Consider the following 20,151-nt stretch of genomic DNA (forward strand, 5'->3'; position numbering starts at 1 on the left):
GCTCTTCCATCTCTCGCGGTAAGGACGTCACCAGAGACATTGCCTCGCTTAACATTTCCTTCAATGATCCAGGCATTCCTTCTTCATGTCGTACCGATTGCTTCAAATTTCTGATCCTATCGAGATACTCGTTCACATCGGCACAAAGGGCATGGTGTTTTTTCAATTCTGCTTCGACGCTGGTCGAATCCCTCGCCAGAAGCGGTCTAGACTTGACTTCCTTCTCTTTACTCTCAAGCCAGTCGAGGATGTCGGCCAGTTCATTAGCGAGTCTTCTATGCTCGGCTGCTGCCAGCTCGTGTTGTTCCCTTTGTGTCTCTACTGCTCTTCGGAGGGCTTGTAATTGTTGCTTTAACGACTGAAGCTGCTCTGTCACGTTGTTCCTGTCCACGACTGAACCTTCCGCCGCTATTTGCTGTCCCTTGTCCGTCGCGCTTGCAAGAGTGGCTTCGCATTCCTGAATCTTTAGTATAGCGTCGTCATATCTGTTAAAAAAAAATTATAATATTTTTATTGTTTTATAAATAATATTATCAATAAAAAATTAAAATAATTTATAATTTTAAATACTGTCCACATTGTATTTTTCTGATCAGTAGTTACACTTACTTTTTAATTTTCTCCTCTGTTGTTTGCCCGGATTTCTCGATATCGCGAACAATTTCAGTATATTTGGTAATAAAAGTAGTAATTTCTGCGATTAAGGCGATAAATTGTTGTCGTAATAGTAGCAATTGACGAAGTTTCGCTATTTGCGCTTCGAGAGCTCTTATTAGGTCATCCTGTTGAGCTAGTACGCCATGTAGATCTCCAACGTTAGTGGATTGAAGATCGAATAATTTTGCCTTGTTGGCTTTGAGGTCGTCGAGAATTTTTTCATAAGCAGTCAACATTCCTTCCACGTCTTCTATACGAGCACCTATGGGCTTGTTCAGCTCGTGAAGCTCTTTCTGAATATCTGCCATGAATTGAATTGCCTCCGCTACTCGCGCGGCAGCTTCTTCAGCTTCATCTATACTTTTTTGAAGCGCGATCGCTCTATCGTTGATTACACCTGCCACTCGTCCGTGAGCTTCCTTCATGTTCTTCAATTGCTCGCTCAGTTCCTGTTTATCCGCGTCACTCACGGTCGGCAAGATTGATTTTCCTTGTTGATTTATCTTTTCTATGTCCTCGCCATATTCTTGCGCCTCTTTTTTTAATCGATCATACTGAAAAGAAAGAAAAATCTGTACATCCTTCAAATGCAAACGTTACGAATAATATGCAGAATATTTGCAAATCCTTTTAATTATAATTTTTTTATTAGTCAATTTGGAAATGAGATCATTTCTATGTTTAAAACGTACGTATCATACCTTAGCAAGTTGTTCATGTAGAATGTCAAGACTAGAAGGTCGCAACTCGGAAGACGTAGCCACTTCAGCTTCCTTGACCCATCGTTGACATTTGTCAAATTCATTCTCGAAGGCTTTGCGACCCTGAAGAAGATCTGCCAAGGAGGCTTGTTTTTCTTTCGCCTCTTTCTTTAACTCCTCGTAATCCTTATTTAGATCGTCCAAGAGAGCCTGAAGTTTAACGCGACTTTCTGCGTTGCAATCCTTTAGTAAGTTATGCCCTTGTTTAAGAATGTCTTTAAGAGTGCCTTCGTTAAAAGAATCGATATCCGCTTCTAGTTTGCTATGTTGTATGATATCTTGCTCAACCTTCGAAGCTCTCAGAGGTAAATATCCGCTAAGTTTCTTCAGATCGTTGCCTTTGGATCTTATCCAATTTCGAGCTTGTTCGATGTCAGATTCTAATTTGCGACGTGTATCAACCGCTATGCTAACTGTTGATATTTCTTCCCTTAAAATGGCGCATAACTCAATTTGCTCGCCGCGTAAAGTTCTCGTATCAGCTTCTAATTGTTGTTGCTCGCTAGTTTCCAATTCGTTTTGCATATTAACGACTCTTTTTTCCAGCGTATCTATGATCAGTTGCTTTCCATCCGCTTCTTTCAGCATCGCCTATATAAGAATATAACATAATATATTAATTAAAGATAGTAATATATAATTAATTTCGTGAATTTAAAATGACAAATATAAATTTCATAAAAATTCTTTACTTTAAGAGCGAGGATTCTTTCTTCTGCCTGCTTGCTTTCGAAGCCGAGCAGCTCAGGCATCTTCACCTGCTGCTTCTTTTGCTCAATCCATTCGCGATTCTCCTCGATCTCTCGCTTCGTAGCTTCGATACCTTGCACTGTCATATCCAGAATCTGGGCTTTTCTTTGCAGCTTCTTGCTGATATCCGCGTAGCGCCTTTCTACTGACTTAATTTGCTCTTCGATCTGCTGAGAGTCCAAATTGCTAACCGAGTCCATTACTTGATCGCCTAGTTTCTTGACTTCCGCCAGTTTCTCCGGTCCTTGAGACTCGAACTCGGCCGTGATGTCCTTGAGATTCGAGATCTTTTGGTCGATAGTCAATCCGCTACCTTTCTCGATTACATCGACCTTTTTTGACAGACTGTCGAACCATGCTTGGATATCCTGTACTTGCGATCTGTATTTTTGAATGAAATCTTGCGCCGCTTGCTTTCCTGCGATGGCATCGATCAACTCAGCCTCTAGCTTATTCAATCCCTCTTCGATGTCCTGGTCCTTATCTTGAATCGATAATTCTGTTAATGCACGAGTGCGACGTTCGCACACGTTGGTGAGTAACTCATTCATCGCTTGCAATTCGGACTGGGCAGCCTCCGCTCGCAATTTTGCCGGTCGTGATTTCCATTCAGCACAGAGAGCTCGTTGCTGATTGATCCAAACACGAAGCGCTTTTTTCTGATGTGATTGTTCCTCGAGCTCGTTTACAGTTTTCATCACATTTGCTAAGTGCGTTTGCATCTGACAATTTTAAAAATACACAATGCAATTTGCAAATGCAATTTCAAATAAATTAATATAAAAATACATACTATAAATTTAAATGGAGAAAATTATGTACAATTTCTAATATAAAGATCTTGGATACAAAACATTCTTTTTTTTTTATTTATATATTCTCATTTATATATTGTGGAAATTTAAATATATTTGATTCCATTAAATAAATAAATTTATTTTATTATTAATTATTAATTGTATTTGTAATCGTTGATTAATAAATAAATTTAAATGCATACCTGATCGATGAGATCGTCGAGTCTTGTTCTAACTTCGACTTCTCTTGCAGGAACTTGAATAGGTGGAGCATCGAGAGGACTTCCGGGTCTAGAAACGCATGTCGCCGCAGCTTCGCAAGCTTCCACTGCTAATGCTAATCGAGCTTTCTCGGCTTGTAGTTTATTGTGCAGAGTGCGAGCAGTTTCGAGGCTTTGCTCGGCAGAAGTCAAGTTATCTAACGGAGTATCCAGTTCCTGAATCATTTCCGTCTCATGCATGTCTAGGTTCTTCATAATGCTCTCCAAAATGTTCTCATATTCCTGAAACTTGGCTAGAGACTCCGCTAACCTGTTCTTGATTTGCAGAGCGGTATTCAATAGAGAATTGTAACTATCCTGTACGTTCTGCAATTGCGTTTCTATAGTCGATTTAATAGCGGGATTTGCATCAACATATCGATTTATTTGACCATGACCCTTCAGCTTGAGTTCGTCTAATACTTCTTGATACTTCTGGATTTCAGTTAATAATGCTTCGTGCTGCTTGATTTGCTCGATTGTTTGCTCTTTGTTAGTGATGTAGAGAGAATTGTGTGCCATCAGTTGGAAAGAGATCTGCAACAGCCACTTCTCCGTTTCCTGCAGAGCCACGTGATATGCATTGTATTCCTGTATTTCGTTTTCTATTAACTTTTTCCTCTCATCGACAAGATCGCTTAACGCCTTCCATCGATCTAGCAGCTGTTTTGTTTCATTCAATATCATGTCGTTCTTTGCCCACGTTGATAATTCCGTTGCTTCTGCCATTAAGTGATCTAAGTCGGATTTTCTATCACAAACCTCTTCCTGAATGTGCTTGTATCGTTCAAGCATTGTTTTCATCTCGCCGAATTCGCCCTTTGTGTCTGAAAAATTTCTTACAACACTCTCGTTCTCCTCTAACCATTTTGCAAATCTATTGTGAGCGTCTGCGTGATCCTCCCAGCGACTCAAAACAGATTTTACTTTCGCTTGAACCGTATTGAGATCTATGCTCAATTGTTCCCAACTGGAACGTAAATTAGCCATATCTGATCGTAATTGATCCTGTTGCTCTGGAAGGGCTATGTTAATTGCCTTTGTGAAGGCATTCTGCAATGTTGACAATAGATGTTGACCTCCCGTCACGCGTGTCGCAACCAGCTATTGCATAAAACATAATTAAATTTATTTGTGTGATACTTTTTTCATTAGTGCAATTAGTAGAATATTAATATTTGGAATATTTAAGAAAAAATCATACGTTATTTTGCCTGAGATAACTTACCTTTAAGGTTTCTAATTTATCCTTTGCCCAAGCCGTGTCTCCTACACCGACGCAATCTTCTACTGAACCGTAAGCCGTGCGTAGCCAATCTTCCATCTCCTTTTTGGCTTTCAAAAATTCGGTATGATCCGCCAAATTCTTTTCGACCTTCGAGACAAGACCTTGTACGTCAGTCAGAAGAGACATATATGCGGACTGCAATTGTACCGTCTTATCTCGCGCCCAACTGCAAGCGCTAATTTCCAACAAAGCTTCACATTTGTCATTAAGGTTCTCTAAGACTGGTTTCTGTTTAATTGCCTCCTCCATGAAACGTTTGCAACGCTCTAAATCGTCCGGAGTATTGTTATCTTTGGCCTGTTCGTCAATGATCTTTTTCTGAAAATGATCTATCCATCGCTTCATGCCATCCAACGCGTTCGTGAACTGGGACCAGCTTGAGATACAGTTGGCAAGAGTACGTTGCGAATCATAACATTGCGCTTGCAAAGATTTCCAGTCCGCTTGTATTTGCTTCATGTCCTGCTTGATGGAATCTTGACCCTCGGGGCCTGTTTTAGAGATCACGACATCGCTTAACTCCAGCATCTTCGAGATCAAAGTATCGCCCTTTGGCAGAGACGAGATAATCTGGTTGACTTTATTTTCTCGTTCGATAATATGTTCTTTTTCGCCGTGAGTATCGCTATATTGCTGAAGTTCGACCTTTGTGTGACGCTCCCAATCATTTATCTCGTTCAGAGCTTGTTGGAATCTTTCATGATCCTTGACTTGATTCTCCAAGTTCTAAAATAATAAAAATACGTAATGTTACATTATAAAACTTTATTATTATAATATAGAATATTTTTTGTCCGCAGTTTTGTAAAGAAATTCTACTTACACGAATCTTTTCGGAAATCAATTTCTTCAAGTTGTCATACTTATTGATAGCCGATTCGTAAGGACTTTTCGATATGCTAGGGTTCTCATTAAGATGAGTCTTCAAATGATCTACTGTTTCGCCATAACTGTAAATGTCTTTCTGCAAAATCTTATATTTTTCCAACAGAGCGCGTTTTTCGCTGAGATCGTTTCTGCATACGTCTCCTGGTTGAACTTTGCCTTCAATTTCTTCTAACCAATCCGAGATGAGTCGGTGAACCTTGTTGAGTTCCTCCAACATACTCGTTCTTGCTGACAATTTTTGTCTAACATCTTCGACGTCGGCCAATAATTTATCAAATTCGCTCTTCAAGTTTTCAGTGTCTTCTTGAATTTTTGCCGCACCGTTTTGTTCGGTATTCATGATGACTTTCTCTTTCAATTCCAAAGCGTAACGCAATTTGTTCTGCCCTTGCTCCAATGTCTGTCGAATAGCTTTACATGTGTGTAACTTATTGTTAACCTCGGTCAATGTACTGGGAATGCTTTTGCATTCGTTCAATTTGTCTCGTGTGCGCTCAATCCAATCTTGGCATTCTTGATACAAAGTATTGTGTTGTTGATGCTCCTATAATTCATATTTTATAGAAAATAATTATTTTTGGTGTGTGCGCTTATACTCACACTTACACAATTTTCATATCGATAAAATGAAAGCGTATGTAAAACGTATGTAAACGTAATCGTAAAAAATTGAAATATTAAAAAAATTTAAATTCATGAATATTTGCAATCATTAGATAAAAATAAATAGCTCAATTACCTGATAATGCAATTCCAATCGCCGCATTATTTCCTTAGCGAGAGATAGCAGTGCATTATATTTAGTGGTGAGTTGCGTTATGGCGTTAGAAATTCTCGTATCGGCGCATGTTTCCAGTAGAATTTGAGCTTTCATATTTAAGCGGTCTAATTCTTTCTGCCAATCAAACAATGTCTGTAAATGAACTTGGAATTGTTCGAGAACATTTTTCTTTTCTTCAAGACTGTCCTGTAATTTATTAAACGTTTGAACTAATTGCTCAGTTTGCGTAAGCCACTCTGTAGCTTCGGAGAATTGATCTTCATATTCCGTCCACTTTACTATGCCGACTTCGAGCAAACTCTTCGTGTTATTCAACGAATCTCTATAATAAATTAAAAAATGTGTATTACATATACATACACACATATTTTATATGCATCTTATATTTTATATGTATAAAATATATTTATGAATATAGAATCATAAAAATAAAAATAGAAATACATAAAAATTAAGAGTTTAATTTTTTGTTATATAATACATTAGAAAATTAAATTTTATCTACTTACACATAGTTATCGTATTCTTCTTGTAATATTGCCACTTCTTCCTCAATTATCTCTTTGTCTTCAGCATCTGCAATTTGACAGGCAGCGTTACCTTGTTCCAGAGCTTTTTCTAATTTTTTCTGGCCTTCGGAACATTCACTTTGTAAAACTTTGAGCTGCGTGATTTTACTGGCCAAGGATTCCTTGTCTCCTGTAGGCTCTGAGCACTTGCTGAGTCTCTCTTTGGCTGCCCGTATCCATTGAACAAATTCGTTGCCACTGTCGATGAAGGCCTGATGCTGCTCGACAGTCTCTTTCTGCTTTGCGTACAGTTCTTGAGCTTGCTTGCTCAAAGTCTCATATTTAATCGAGATTTCCGTAGCCGGCGTTGCCTGTTGCAAATCTTCAGCCTTCGTGGCGACTGACTGAATTATAGGCTCGAATGCCACGATATCCTGCACAATACTGTTCGTTTGTCGTAAATTCGCTTTTCTTTCTCCAATCGCCAAAGAACTCAATCCAGCTAAACCTTTTCGAGCTTTGGAGACTTTCTGTTCGCATACCTGCTGTAGCTTGGCTTCGCGATCGTTGATCCATTGTTGCAATTGCAAATATGAGGAACTGTAGTCCGCCCATTGTAACAGACTCGTCTCAAGATGCACCTTTGTGGTTGAGATTTTCTTTACCAGTCGCTCCCAGTCGTTTTGAATCTCCTTCAACTGGATGTTGATCTCTTCACGACCGTCCGATCGAGTGTTTCTCATAATCTTCTCGCCGCAATTCACGGTTAGATGTACCAGATTTTGACCTTCCTCGCGTTTTCTCAACAGTTCCTGGATCTTGTTGAGTCTACTTTGCAATTCTTCACGACTGCTGCTCGAGGCTGCTTCTGTTCCTTGACGTACGATCTGCTTGGCATTCTTAATCCAATCACGGGCTTTCTCAAGATTGGTCTCATATTCTTGATGTTGAGCCAGATTGGTCTCGACCTTGTTCAATACGTCTTTGGCAAGATTCATTTGCACCTGATAACGTGAATTCAAATGCCGCAGCTGATTGTTAACATAAGTATCTAAATGAGATGAAAGTAAACCGCCAGCTGTTTTGTTGAATTTATCGATCTGTTCTTGACCCTTTGTCAGGTCATCGCGCAATTTTTTCACTTCCTGCACTTGTTTTTCCTTCTCTTCCAGATTTGGCAAAAGAGCATTTTTCTGAGCTTTAATGAGAATGTCGAATTGTTGCAACCAATCGCTGAGTCTTTCGTATTCGTCCTTATAGTCGCGCCATTGACTTACAGTAGCTTCCAGTTGATTCTTTTGCTGTTGAATTTCTGCAACCGAGTACAAGTTCGTTAATTAATATATTTCAAAAAAGACACAATTAATATTTCTATGAATGCTAACAATAAATATAATTATTTTTTAAATATGATTATTTAAATAATTAAGTATAATAATTAAATATAATTATTTGGTAAATATAAGTATTATTTGATTTTTACCTTTAAACAGTCCTTCAAAACTTTCCGTAAGTGCTCGTATTTCGTTTCTGATAACTTCTTGCCCAGCGGGATTGGTGCTAGCGCAGGCGACTTTTCCGGTATGTTGTAAATGCTCCACCAACAATTCGCCCTGAGCTTTCTTGTTCAACAAACTCTCGAGTGGCAATACTGCGTTCTCGATCGCTAATTTATCACTGAGTGATTTCTGCTTCATAGACGGTATTTTCTCGCGAGCCCGACTAAGCCAACCGATGAGATCGTCATGAGCTTCTTTGTAAAGACGATGATCCTTATACTGTTCTTCCCGTTCGGCCAACAAAGATTTGATCTTTTCGAAAAGTTCGTCAAATTTGTTAAGTATATCTTGGGCCTGCGAGGCAGCTAAACTTTGCTGACTGCTCGCAATCATTTCATTGACCTTGGATTTAAGACCATCGACTTCGATATTCTCGCAACGAATCTTTTCCTCAAGCACCTTGATTCGCTCCAATTGACTTCTCTTCTCCGACATCGTAGTCTGGAACTGCGAAATTTCGTCAACTGATGCCTGCATATATTCCACTGTATTATTGATAGATTGTATCTGCTCCAATAAACCGGCCCATTTATTTATTGAATCGTCTAAGTTCGTTTTTGTCTCTAACATCTTCGATGCTAAGGCACTCCACTGTTCTTGAAGTTTCGCTAAAGCATCATTAATTGTTTGATGACCAGCCGGAGCTGTGTTTGCTAAAACAGCTTGGGCTAATTCAACAATACTCTGAACTTTTGCAAAACCGTCTTCTTTGTACAATAATAAATCTTGCACGATATCCATCTTTTGTTCCAGATCTTTCTGCGAGGATGCACTTAAATCGGAGCAATACGCCAACTTATTCTTGATGTCTGTTAGCCACGTAGTGCATTCTGCCAATTGAGTATCAAAATCTTGATGTGTGGTGACATATTGATGCCAACGGTTATTAAGTTCTTTTACTTTGCTAGAAATCTGTTGATATTTGATACTCAGCTCTGATATATAGAAAGTGCGGGAAGTAATGTTCTTATGAAGCTGCTGAGCCCGCTCGGCGACAGCGTCGATTTCCAGCTCCTTGGCGCGAACCTCACCTTGAAGAGCGCGCAATTTCTCGAGTTGAGTTTTCTTCTCTGCCAAAGTAGATTTGAGATCGATGGCGTGTAACTTTGTGTCGGTGTCCCTCATCCACACTAGACATCGCTCCTTTAATGTTTCGAATTCATTCCATTGTTGAAGCTTGTTTTCCAACGCCTCGATGGTGAATTTAACGGCAGAGATAAGACCTTCCCACTCTTGCTGCGAGGAATCGATCTGCGAACGAATGTTTATCTGTCCTGATTCCAGAGTGCCGGGTATTACTTTCTCACCCAGAGACCTGATTTGCTGAATTCGCGGCTCATCTTCTGGCAAACTATATAACAAATTTTTTAGACGATCCAGGTTTGTATGTAAAGACACTCTCTCCAGCTCCACGTCACCCCAGAGATTTATGGCGTTATGCGTGGCATCCAACCATTCGTGCGTGTCCAAAACAGATTTGCTATATTGCTGATGATCACTTACTATACCTTCGTATCTTTCCACGAATTTAGTCGCGCGTTTTAATAGCGTATCGTATCTGTTTGTCAAACTGTTCAGCGTTTGGTCGATCCTATCGGTGCGATCGGGTAAGTTATCCGCTTTGTCACGAAAATCTAGCAGATTTTGCTGATGCGTTTGAGCATCGTGCAAGATAGTGCGGTAGATTTGCAGCTGGGCGCGTTTCTCGTCCAGAGTAGTTTTCAGTTCGATTTCCGGCTTTAACTGAGCCTCTGTGATCTTCAGCCAACTTTCGAAGGCCTCGCTGCATTCGTTGAAACCGGACCACCGCGAAATTTTCGCTTGTAACTCACGTTCGGTCGAAGCAACAGCGTCATAGAGTTCTTCGAAGGCTTGTTGAAGATCTAGCAGCTGCTGACGAATGATATCTCGGCCGTCCGTGCCGGTCGTAGGATACAATCGTTCTCCAGCTTCGACGGTGCTATTTATCAAAAGCGTAGATGAAGGTTGACGAGATAAAAGTTCTTTCAAAGTATCGACGTTCGAAATCAACTCTTGACGAGTACCACTAGCATTTTCCTTGGTGGATTGATAACACGCTCTTGCATTTGCTAGGCATTCGGAGCATTGCTTGTAACGATCCAAGTAACTGGCGTGATCTATTACCGCTTGTTCACATTTCTTTATGAGTTCCTGAAGTAGAATGGTATAATAATTTTTATACGGAGAAATAAAGTTTAATTGGCTTAGCAAATTTTATACTATTGTTAATAATATCATCAATTATTATTATATATTAAAAAGAGAACGATAATTTTTCCTTTCTCTTTTGTTAGTAATATTAATATATATTAATAATATTGTATTTAAAAGAAAGTAAATTAAATAATATTAATTATGATGACAAAACTTGGTCATTTATATGTTAAATATGTAATTAAATTATATTAATAGTAATACTTTTTATTAAAAAAGCAAAATTTTTTTTCTTTTATGTATATTTTACATAAGAAATAAAATTATATTACAAAATAATTATATATTTTATCTTTTTATATATCTTGTAGTGATATTACTATGCCTACCTTAGCAGTTGCTTGAATCGATTGGAAACGTGATGTCACTTGTTGAACGCTGACAGAAAATCTAGTTTCGCCACTAATCTGCATCAATTCCGACGAATCGTCGCTCATTTTATCGAATTCAGCTTCATTTTGTCGAAGATTCACGGTCAATGACTGCAAAAAATCGCTTTTAGTATATTTCGTTTATTTAAGTACAATTCACGTTAAAGAACTGTTCTGCGCAATTTGTATGCGTGAACAAAAAAGTAGAGAATTCTTTTCTTCTGCGTGAGCAGAAGTCTGTCTAATAGCAAGTAATAGTTAGAGATCTGCTTACCAGTAAGTAATAGAGTTAGATATTCTTATTACAAAAAATATGTGTTACATATAGAAAATTATAAAATGTTTAATGTTACATCACTCGGCTCGCTTATTTTATCGATGTAAATCTCAGCGCTAAAGAAGCTTTACTTCCATTCGTGCAGCAAAAACAGAGTCCTCTTATTGCGAATTTTGAAGTTGAAAGCGCAATATTCATTAAACGTATATAAATAGGTCGCCAAAAGTTTAACAAAAATTCAAATTCTTGTTGGTACAGAAATAAGAAATTCTATATTCATTTTAAAATATCAATTCAACGATTTTAATCTTAACATATGTTATCAAGCGAATGGAATCGCAAAATAATGAAGCGTTGACATCCTCCATCTCTGCTCTGGCAAAAGTTATAAAGCTGAAAGATTATAGAAAAGAGCAATCATATCGAAGAGACTCCTCGTAAAGCCGTTGCAATCATCCGCCTTTCTCGCAATCTCGCCTTTTTATAAGGTAATATATTAGCAGTTTCACATATTACTTTCTTACTTGTTCGAGATGGTCACCAAGCGCAACTAGTTCTGCCACATCCGTGTTCCGCGAATCGGCAACTTTTTGTAGTTCCTAGGAAAGTTTATTATGTACAATCATTGTGCGTGGGAGATTATTATGCTTCTGGATTGGAGCTAAAAGCTTGCGTAGACGGGGTATGTTCTCCCCTTTCTTTTTTCGTCGATAATACCCGCATAATTTATCGAATATAAACAAAGAAAAGCATTAACACTATTAAAATTTATATTAGTGTTACATTTCAGTACATATAGTAAAGAAAAGAGCTATATCTAAGAAGTGATAATTACATCTATGAGATTAAAACTGTGGACATTTTAAATGTACACATTCTCTTCAAATTATGTTACTATCTCATATATGAGGAAAATTCTGTGATAAGAGATAAACAAGGTGGTCTTTGTAAATCAATATTCATTAAATATTAGACATTCGGGACATTTATCAGATTTCTGCAAAGCCAAGAAAACTGCATTTCTATTACGCAACGATATTGTAATCATCCCAAACTTACTTGATATTTTTCAAGCTGCTCCTGCTTTTCCTCGAGTGTGTTTTTCAGGCTATAATTCTTCAACGATGTTTCGGCATCGGTAAGCCAAGCAAGTAAGCGTTCTAACAAGTTTTCATATTCACTCCATTGTTGTATTCTTTCTTCGATGCAATGTAGCGTATCGCATACGGCTGTGGCGAATTTCTTATTCTCGAATCTAAAGAAACAAACACACGTTCGCGATGTGTATTTATTTAGTCGAAAGTAAAATAATTTATTTTAGTTTTAAATATTTCTTAAATATATAAATAAAATAATATTTAATAATTTTCTTTTTTGTAAATACTATTTACCTAAGATTGGCCAAATCTCTTTCCATAGATTCCTGGGATCGAGATGGTAAAATATGCGCACTTTGTACCACATGTTCTTCAAGAACGTTCAACTTCATCTCACCTTCGCTTTGACTGTCTTGTATCTCTATAACTTTAGCCAATCTGGCTTGAAGAGTAGTTTTGTTCCCAGTATAATCGTTATAATTAGCTAAGCGTTCCCATTGGCGCTTTTGATAATCTTGATAAGCTTTCTGAAGATCATGGAATTGTTGAAAAATATCGAGCAATGCTTCTAAGTTAGATATTCCTTTTTGGGATGTATCTATTAACTTTTCGTATCTTTTCGATACGGAAACGACTTTTTCATGAACATCCGATAGAACTTGGGTAACTTGTCTCAGAGCGTTGGCTTTCTCGGAAACACCTTCGATAATGCGTTTGTGAGCCAAAATCTCTTGATGTAATGTCTGAAATAAAATGCCTCAGATAATATATTTAACGCTTTTTATCTTTCTCCTTCACACACATATATTCAGACAATGATAAAAGATATTAGCAGCGAGCATATATACACATACACGCAAATAGACACAGACCTTTAACTTGAGTAGTTTCGATTTTATCTCCTGCAAAGATGACCACACAATCGAAGAATCTTGCTTGACGGCACGTTCCATCATGTCCAACCAAGTCAGAATCTGTTGCATAGTTTCTTGATAGCTGAACCATTGTAAGGATTGAGCATCCTGCTTTTTCTGTTGCTCGGTGATGCCTTCGGCTAAGCGATCCCATCGTTCACGAGCATGTCGCAATTCGTGTCTAATTGTTTCACGCCCTTGAGCGGAAGTGTCTGGAAGAATTCTTTCTCCGAGAGATGTTAGACCGTCTAAACGACGTTCAGCCTGTTCTTTTTCGGCCAATAAAACTTGCAAACGCGAATTCCTCGCTTCGAGATCTGCGCTGATCTCATCTTCTTTCAAGATGGCTAAATTTTTTTCAAGGGGTGTAAGCCAAACATCGATGGCTGTCAGTTTCTCTTCGTAAGCACGATGATCGTCTACGATGCTTTGGCAATGATTTATCACTTCCTTGCTGAGTACAAGCAGCAACTGATATCTAAAATTTTATTATTTCAGATATCAGATATCTTAAATTTTATTATTTTGTGTATTATTATGTGAACGTTTATTTTTATTACATCTTTTTATTTACAAAGTAAAAATTAATCAAAATCAATTCTAGTTATAGTATTTTTATAGAATTTCGAAGATATTATCTAGAGCTTTCAAGAACATGTTAGATTTCATGCTTGTATTTTATGATTGTGATTCCATTTTTCAGATTTCATTTATATTATGACGAAATTTATACATGCGTATGTACGGCTGATAGACATGAGAATAGCAACTTTCTTGTTGGAAATAATTTAACATACCTATTGGTGACTTGAGAAATCAGTGGTTTGATGCGTTCGATATTACTTGACTGTAGCAAACTATGTGATTTATCCACAAACTCGTCTATTTCCCGTTCTTTTCGTGCGATGATTTCGCGTTCCTCTTTACATGCGCAAAGTTGCGCTTCTTTATCTTTCAATGTGGGTTGAAGTTGTTGGTCTCGGAATATCGCTTCCATAGAACGGAACCATTTCATGTGAGCTTCTAGCTGATCCTCGAAGTTCTGCCATCTCTCTAAAGCTGCTTTCTGTCGTTCCTCTACAGATTCTGAAGAATTAAATTTAGCAATGAGAGAAATTGCAATAAATATAAATGATTAAACGGCATTAAATTTAAATCCTTTATTTTTATTGTGTTTTATAAATAAAGAAGTCAATAATGTAATGCAAAGTTCAGTCGAGAAAATTTAAAAAATGATTTAAGAAGTTTACGTTGGAGCAACACTTCCTTATACAATTTTTTGAACGAGTAAATTTATACAAAGAAATCTTTTCCGCGAATAATTTTTTAGAAATAATAATTTGTAGAATGTATATTTACCGATTTCGCTCAGGAATTGATGCAGATTATTTTCCAAGGTTGTCACTTCCTTATCTATAACTTCTCGACCCTTTGATGCGGTACTATTAGTCACAGCCTCGCTGATTTGTTTTAATCTTGTGAGATGTTCTTTTCCCTGTGCTTGATTGTTTTTTAATATTGCCAAGCTCGTTAATCTACGGGAGATTTCGGATCGTTCACCCGTTATATCATTGTACTCGGTCAGCTTCTCTCGTTCTCTATTTAACCAATCGGAGATACATTTGCATTGAAGATTGAAACGGTGATGTTTCTCGCAGCAGTCTTCCAAATTTTCTAGCAAATCTCGCGACTTGATAACAATATTCTGGAATAGTTGCTTGATGGACTGCAAGTAGACGTTCAACGAAGTATCTTTAGTCTGATCGACCAACTGTTGTGCTTTGTCGCAAACCGATTCGATTAACGTCTGATGCGACATGATTTCTTGATGCATAATCTTGTGATTCTGCAATTGCGCGCGTTTTTCCTCCAGCGAGGATTTCAATTCGGTGTGCTGATGCATCGCGCGCTCGACGTCTCGCAGCCAAGCCGTTAATTGTTCTTGAGACAGAGAAAATTCGGCAAACTGCATCAGACACTGATCCAACTTCTGCGTCGAATTCTGCAGATCTTCGGAGAAGCCGTCCCATAAACTGCGCAGATTTCTCAACTGCTGTCTAATTATCTCTCTACCGTCCGGTGAAGTGTGCACGTAGAGCTTCTCACCGAGGTCAATAATGGATTCAAAACGAACATTCTCGCGAGTTCTGACATCACTGAGATCTCTGATGTGTTTCTGTCTGCTTTGTAATATCGCCAAATCACCGACAATCTCGCTGTATTTTTTTAATTCACCCTGAACCTCGGTGATCCAATCCACAAATTGATTGTATCTTTCATTAAATAGACTATGCTCTTTCATGTATTGTTCGTATCTTGTTATAGTCTCCTTCGCCTGATTCCTGATGGCTTGATATCTGGTAGCTTGACGGGATACCCTGGTGGCCAAGTCTGCTTCTACATTTTGACTTTTCTCGACCATCGCGTTGACTTCCGCACCCTTTGCCACAATAGTCTCTTCTAAAGATTTTAACTTCTGTAAATGTGCGCGTTTTGTTTCCTCAGAACTTTTCAAGCTCTGATCTTTCACTTGCGTCTCGATCTGCTTGAGCCAGGAATCTAGATGTTCAACCATTCTCTCAAATTCAGACCATTGATCGAATAAATGATTTAATTTATTTTTACTTGTGATGCATCGTTGAAGGAAATCTTCCCATATTTTTTTCTGTTGCTCAAAGCTTGTTAGTAATGCGGGATGACCCGCTATCGACGTCTGCTCCAAAATAATGTTCAATTGCTGATTACAGTCGGCTATAATCCTATCGCCTTCAGACTTCTGTTGTAACACATTTTCAATTAAAGCAATCTTAGACTTAGCTATATCTCGGTCTATCGAGAGGTCCTCGCCGATGGACGCCATCTCGTTCACCACCGTATTGATCCAATCTCGCGTTTTTTCAAACGTTTGAAAATAAGCTTCATGATTGGCAACGTGTTTCTCTGCCACATTGATACGATCTGTCACATCTTCGGATAGCTTCTCGTGTGCTTCAATAATACTGTTGAGCATTTCGCTGGCCTCGTCATCCGGTGTCGTTCCAAGTTTGTCCCGAAGTTGTTGCAGAATATTTCGATGAGCTCCAACATCTTGCGCGATAGTTTTATACGAATGCAAAGCGAGTTTCTTTTCTTGCAATGTCGGCAACAAATTCTGCTTGTCCCCCAACTTCTTCTGTGCCTCAATTATCCATTGCTTTATCTGAGAATACTTATCCTCGAATGAGGATCGATGCATCATGTCGCTCTCAATCTTTTTGTAGATTACGTTTGTACGATCGGTTAAGGCTTCCACGCGATTGCGTAAGTTCCTCAGTTCACTTCTGATAAGTTCTCTGTAGTCTGGTGTAATTCTCACGAAAAGCATTTCACCTGTTTCTGTCGTTCGATTTAAGATAGCTTGTCCAGTTTCGCGTTCCTTTTCAAATGCTTTCAATTCTTTTAATTTGGATTGATAAAATGTCATCGGCTTCGGACCGCTGATCTTATCGAAGATTTTTAATTTCTGTTCCGCATTTTGCAACCATGATTCCAATTCCTTCACGTTGGTAACGTAGTGATCCTTGATCTGTTTGAGTTCATTGAGTCTGTCTAAATGTTGAGCCAGGAACTTCAGAACTGAATAATAACGCGTATTCAAATGTCCCACATATTGAGCCACGCGCGAATCCGGACTAACTCTGGTAATTTCTTCTCCGAGCGCGATCAGATTCTTTATCTCGTTGTCGTAATTCTTGACTTTTGTCTCGAGCTGCGTTATTTCGGAGATCTTTGTACTAATTTCGTCCGGATTCAGGAGCGTTGTAGCCTCCATTCTAATTTTATTCTCGTACCCTTTGAGCCAGGAAATAACATTTTCCGACATGAGTTCGTATCGTTGCCATAAATCAATATTCTGCTCCAGCACAGACTTGATTTTCCAATAGTTTTCTTTCAAGGATTTTAAATCAGCAGCGACTTTATTGTGTTCACTTCTTAGGGCGGAGATAATTTCGCTACTTTCGACAGTGCTTAAAAGCTTCAACGAATTTTCTGTATCTATCTTTCTCGCCTCGCAATCAGCAATGCCAGCTTCGACATCGGTCAGCGAGGTCATTTTTACTTCGAGATTGTAACGATCGCTGCTCTGTTCGGGCTCGCACCAGGCCACTTTTTCCTTGTGAGTCGCCACCATGCGCTGTAAAATACCAAACTTCTCATGATAGAGTTTTGTTAGAAAGGCTACCAAGGTAGCGTTGACTTTATCGGCGTGACTGGCGACACCATCTCTGCGAAGTTGTAAGGCCTGTAACTCTTTTGGCAAATTGGATTTTGATATAACTGGATACTCTGATGTCATTTTCGACAATCTCTCGTCAATTTCCGAAATAACGTAATCGCATTTTTCCACTTCAGCTTTTAATTCTTGACATTTATTAATTCTATGCAGAATCTTGGTGTTCTCGCCAGTCAAATCGTCGCATTTAATTATCTCCTCGCGGATTTTTGATATCATGTCACTGCATTTTTTCAATTCCTCTTTGATACTTTTCTTCTTTTCATTAAAAACTGATGTAAGTGATGCAAGCTTATCCGCAGTCTCTTTAATAAGCTTAAATTGATCGTCTAATAAAGTGTTAAGAGCTCTCAATGTCGATATATCCGTATCATCGTTTAACTTTACGAGCTGTTCAGTCTTCGTGGCGATACCTTGACGAAGTTGTTGATATGTTGGCAATTCTTCGTTATATCTAGCTAATCGCGCTTGTCCGTTCTCAGCATCAAGCAAACATTCGCAAACTGCATTGAGTGCTTCGTTCGTATCACCGAGCCATTTTGTAAGTTGATATTTTGCTTCTTCAATCTGCTTCCAAATGATGGCCTGCGTTTCGTACATTTGAGTCCGATCAATTACCTTGGCGTAAATCTCATGATATTTTTTTCGTACATCGGACAAATCAGACTCGATCACATTAGTCTTAAAATTCGACATTAACGATGTCTCCTTTGCTATCTGCTGCGCTTTAGCATCCATTTTATCTAGAAACTGTTTACCCTTCTTTAAGCTCTCCAAAGCTCTTTTATATTTATCTAAAGCCATGTTCGCCTGAGTGATATCAGTTGACACATGTTTTACCAACTCGCAGAGATTCTTCGCCTCATCGATCGATTTGTTTAATTTATCCTTGGCTTCCTGATATTGTTTCCAGTCGGCGTCCATTTCAGCATATTGCCTTCTTTGCTTATGCAAGAGCTCGTTGACTTTTTCCCAGTTACCTTCGACCGAAGAGATCACCACTTGAATATTAGTTATTGCTCGTTGATCTTCCTTTATCAAATTGTCACCTTCTCGATGAAGGATTTCCTTTTCTGGCTCTCGTCTCTGATGCTCTTTAATAAGATCATCAATCTTCTCGATCGCCGGCGCGAGTTGTTTACAAGTGTCAACGGTATACGTGATATCCTGTAGACTACTTTGAGTGTTGATAATTTCCTCCGTAATCTTTTGTTGTAGTTTTCTGAAATTATCCCATTTAGCACCAAGGTTCTCCAACTTGTCGCGCTTGGTAGATAAATCCGTCTTTAATGTTAAAGCCTTAGACTCAAGATCATTCAGTAAAATAGTCGCAGTAATTGGTCTTTCTTGCTTGTCACGAATATGTATTCCCAGAATACTGTCCATTAGCGGAACATGTTGCTTCCAAGTGTTGATCTTTGTATATATAGTTTGAAGTTCTGAAGAAAGCCTATCAAGATCAGCAATAGCTGGTTTTCTAGCTTCAGCTTCGTATTTGCAATGATTCAATTGCGCGTTGGCGTCATTGTGCCAACTTAAAAGTTCAGTCCATTTTTCCAAACTCTTTTTCTTTTCTCTCAAGTCATCTTCTAGCGCTTTGTATTTCTTTGCCAGAGACGTATAAGTTTCATCCAATGCAGCAGCTTCTAACACAGAACCTTGTGACGATAATTGCTTCACTTCGTTATATATTGCCGTAAACGTCGGTTGTTTCTCCGAGTGTTCTTGAAGATAAGCATGCACTGCTTGCAGATTAGTATCGACATTATCTACATTTACCTCTTCGATCTCGTTAATATTAGCTCTCAGCCTCGTCATCCAGTTCTCGAAATCGGTGATTTTTATCTGGAACTCCTGTCGTGTCAACAACGAATCAGAGACACGATTAATATGATGTCGAACCGTATCCGCAAGTTTGCTCACTCTAGTCTTCATTTCAGCGACGCGACTCTTCAGCACAGAAGCAGCATCCAACGACAAACCGTGACTGATATGATCGGAAACTTGAGTAAGTGATATTAATTGAGCCTGGTGATCAGATATGCTTTTGTTGAATTCTTTCAATTTTACCAATTCTTTTTCCAATTTGGCAGCTTCGGGTGTTTGAACGTTCGGTTCTTCAAGAGCTTTTCTTTCACTATTCTGCAACCACTCGTTGAATTCTTTTGCTTCTGATTCAAAGGTGTTCCATGAAGCAACTAATTTATCCAATTTAGTCGTTGTTTGCACCGCCACATCATGAACTGCGTTCCATCGTGTGTATACAGCATCAACTTCATCAGATGCCACTGCTCTTCCAGTTATTTGCTGACTAATCATTGATAAACTTTGAACCTTCGGAAGATGCTGCTGACATTGAACTTCAAAAGTTTTAGCCGATTCTAACATTTGCGTAGCCTGGGCAAGAGTGGTAGGTTTGCTGCCCATCGTAGCTGCTTTACATTCCGCTTCTTCAATCCAAGGTTTTACTTTCCGAATACCTTCTTCGTATTCTTTCCATGTGGTAAGATTTTGCACAGCTAATTCACGTTGCATTACTATGCTTTTGTTTAATGATTCAACTGCCTTGTGAATATTTTCAATGTCGTCGCGGAGTTGTTTTGCCGGTACATCATCATCGTCTTTTAAACATAAAAGAAAAATAAAAAGTTTTTATCTAAAATATATTTAAGCAAATATATTCTAGATAAAATTCTTTGCAGATATATTAAAAATCTTATCTTATATTAAATAT

At 38.4% G+C, this 20,151-nt stretch overlaps 1 protein-coding gene across 2 annotated transcripts in view; it reads right to left on the reverse strand.

Moving 5' to 3' along the window:
* Positions 1-20,151, reverse strand: part of LOC115246052 (nesprin-1) — a 100,748-nt gene that overhangs the window by 55,703 nt on the left and 24,894 nt on the right. For both annotated transcript variants that reach the window (XM_029824638.1, XM_029824639.1), the window contains 17 exons: positions 14,504-20,038; positions 13,942-14,230; positions 13,103-13,622; positions 12,525-12,973; positions 12,193-12,388; positions 11,658-11,732; positions 10,815-10,967; positions 8,175-10,422; positions 6,692-8,003; positions 6,141-6,504; positions 5,337-5,945; positions 4,454-5,239; positions 3,169-4,329; positions 2,111-2,890; positions 1,359-2,009; positions 610-1,211; positions 8-485 (listed from right to left, as the gene is read on the reverse strand). In XM_029824638.1, coding sequence (XP_029680498.1) covers positions 8-485; positions 610-1,211; positions 1,359-2,009; positions 2,111-2,890; positions 3,169-4,329; positions 4,454-5,239; positions 5,337-5,945; positions 6,141-6,504; positions 6,692-8,003; positions 8,175-10,422; positions 10,815-10,967; positions 11,658-11,732; positions 12,193-12,388; positions 12,525-12,973; positions 13,103-13,622; positions 13,942-14,230; positions 14,504-20,038 — 16,208 coding nt within the window. The remainder of the gene's footprint in view (positions 1-7; positions 486-609; positions 1,212-1,358; positions 2,010-2,110; positions 2,891-3,168; positions 4,330-4,453; positions 5,240-5,336; positions 5,946-6,140; positions 6,505-6,691; positions 8,004-8,174; positions 10,423-10,814; positions 10,968-11,657; positions 11,733-12,192; positions 12,389-12,524; positions 12,974-13,102; positions 13,623-13,941; positions 14,231-14,503; positions 20,039-20,151) is intronic.

The sequence above is a fragment of the Formica exsecta genome, unplaced genomic scaffold, assembly GCF_003651465.1.
Source record: "Formica exsecta isolate Colony F162 unplaced genomic scaffold, ASM365146v1 scaffold138, whole genome shotgun sequence".
NCBI classification, from domain to species: Eukaryota; Metazoa; Arthropoda; class Insecta; order Hymenoptera; family Formicidae; genus Formica; species Formica exsecta.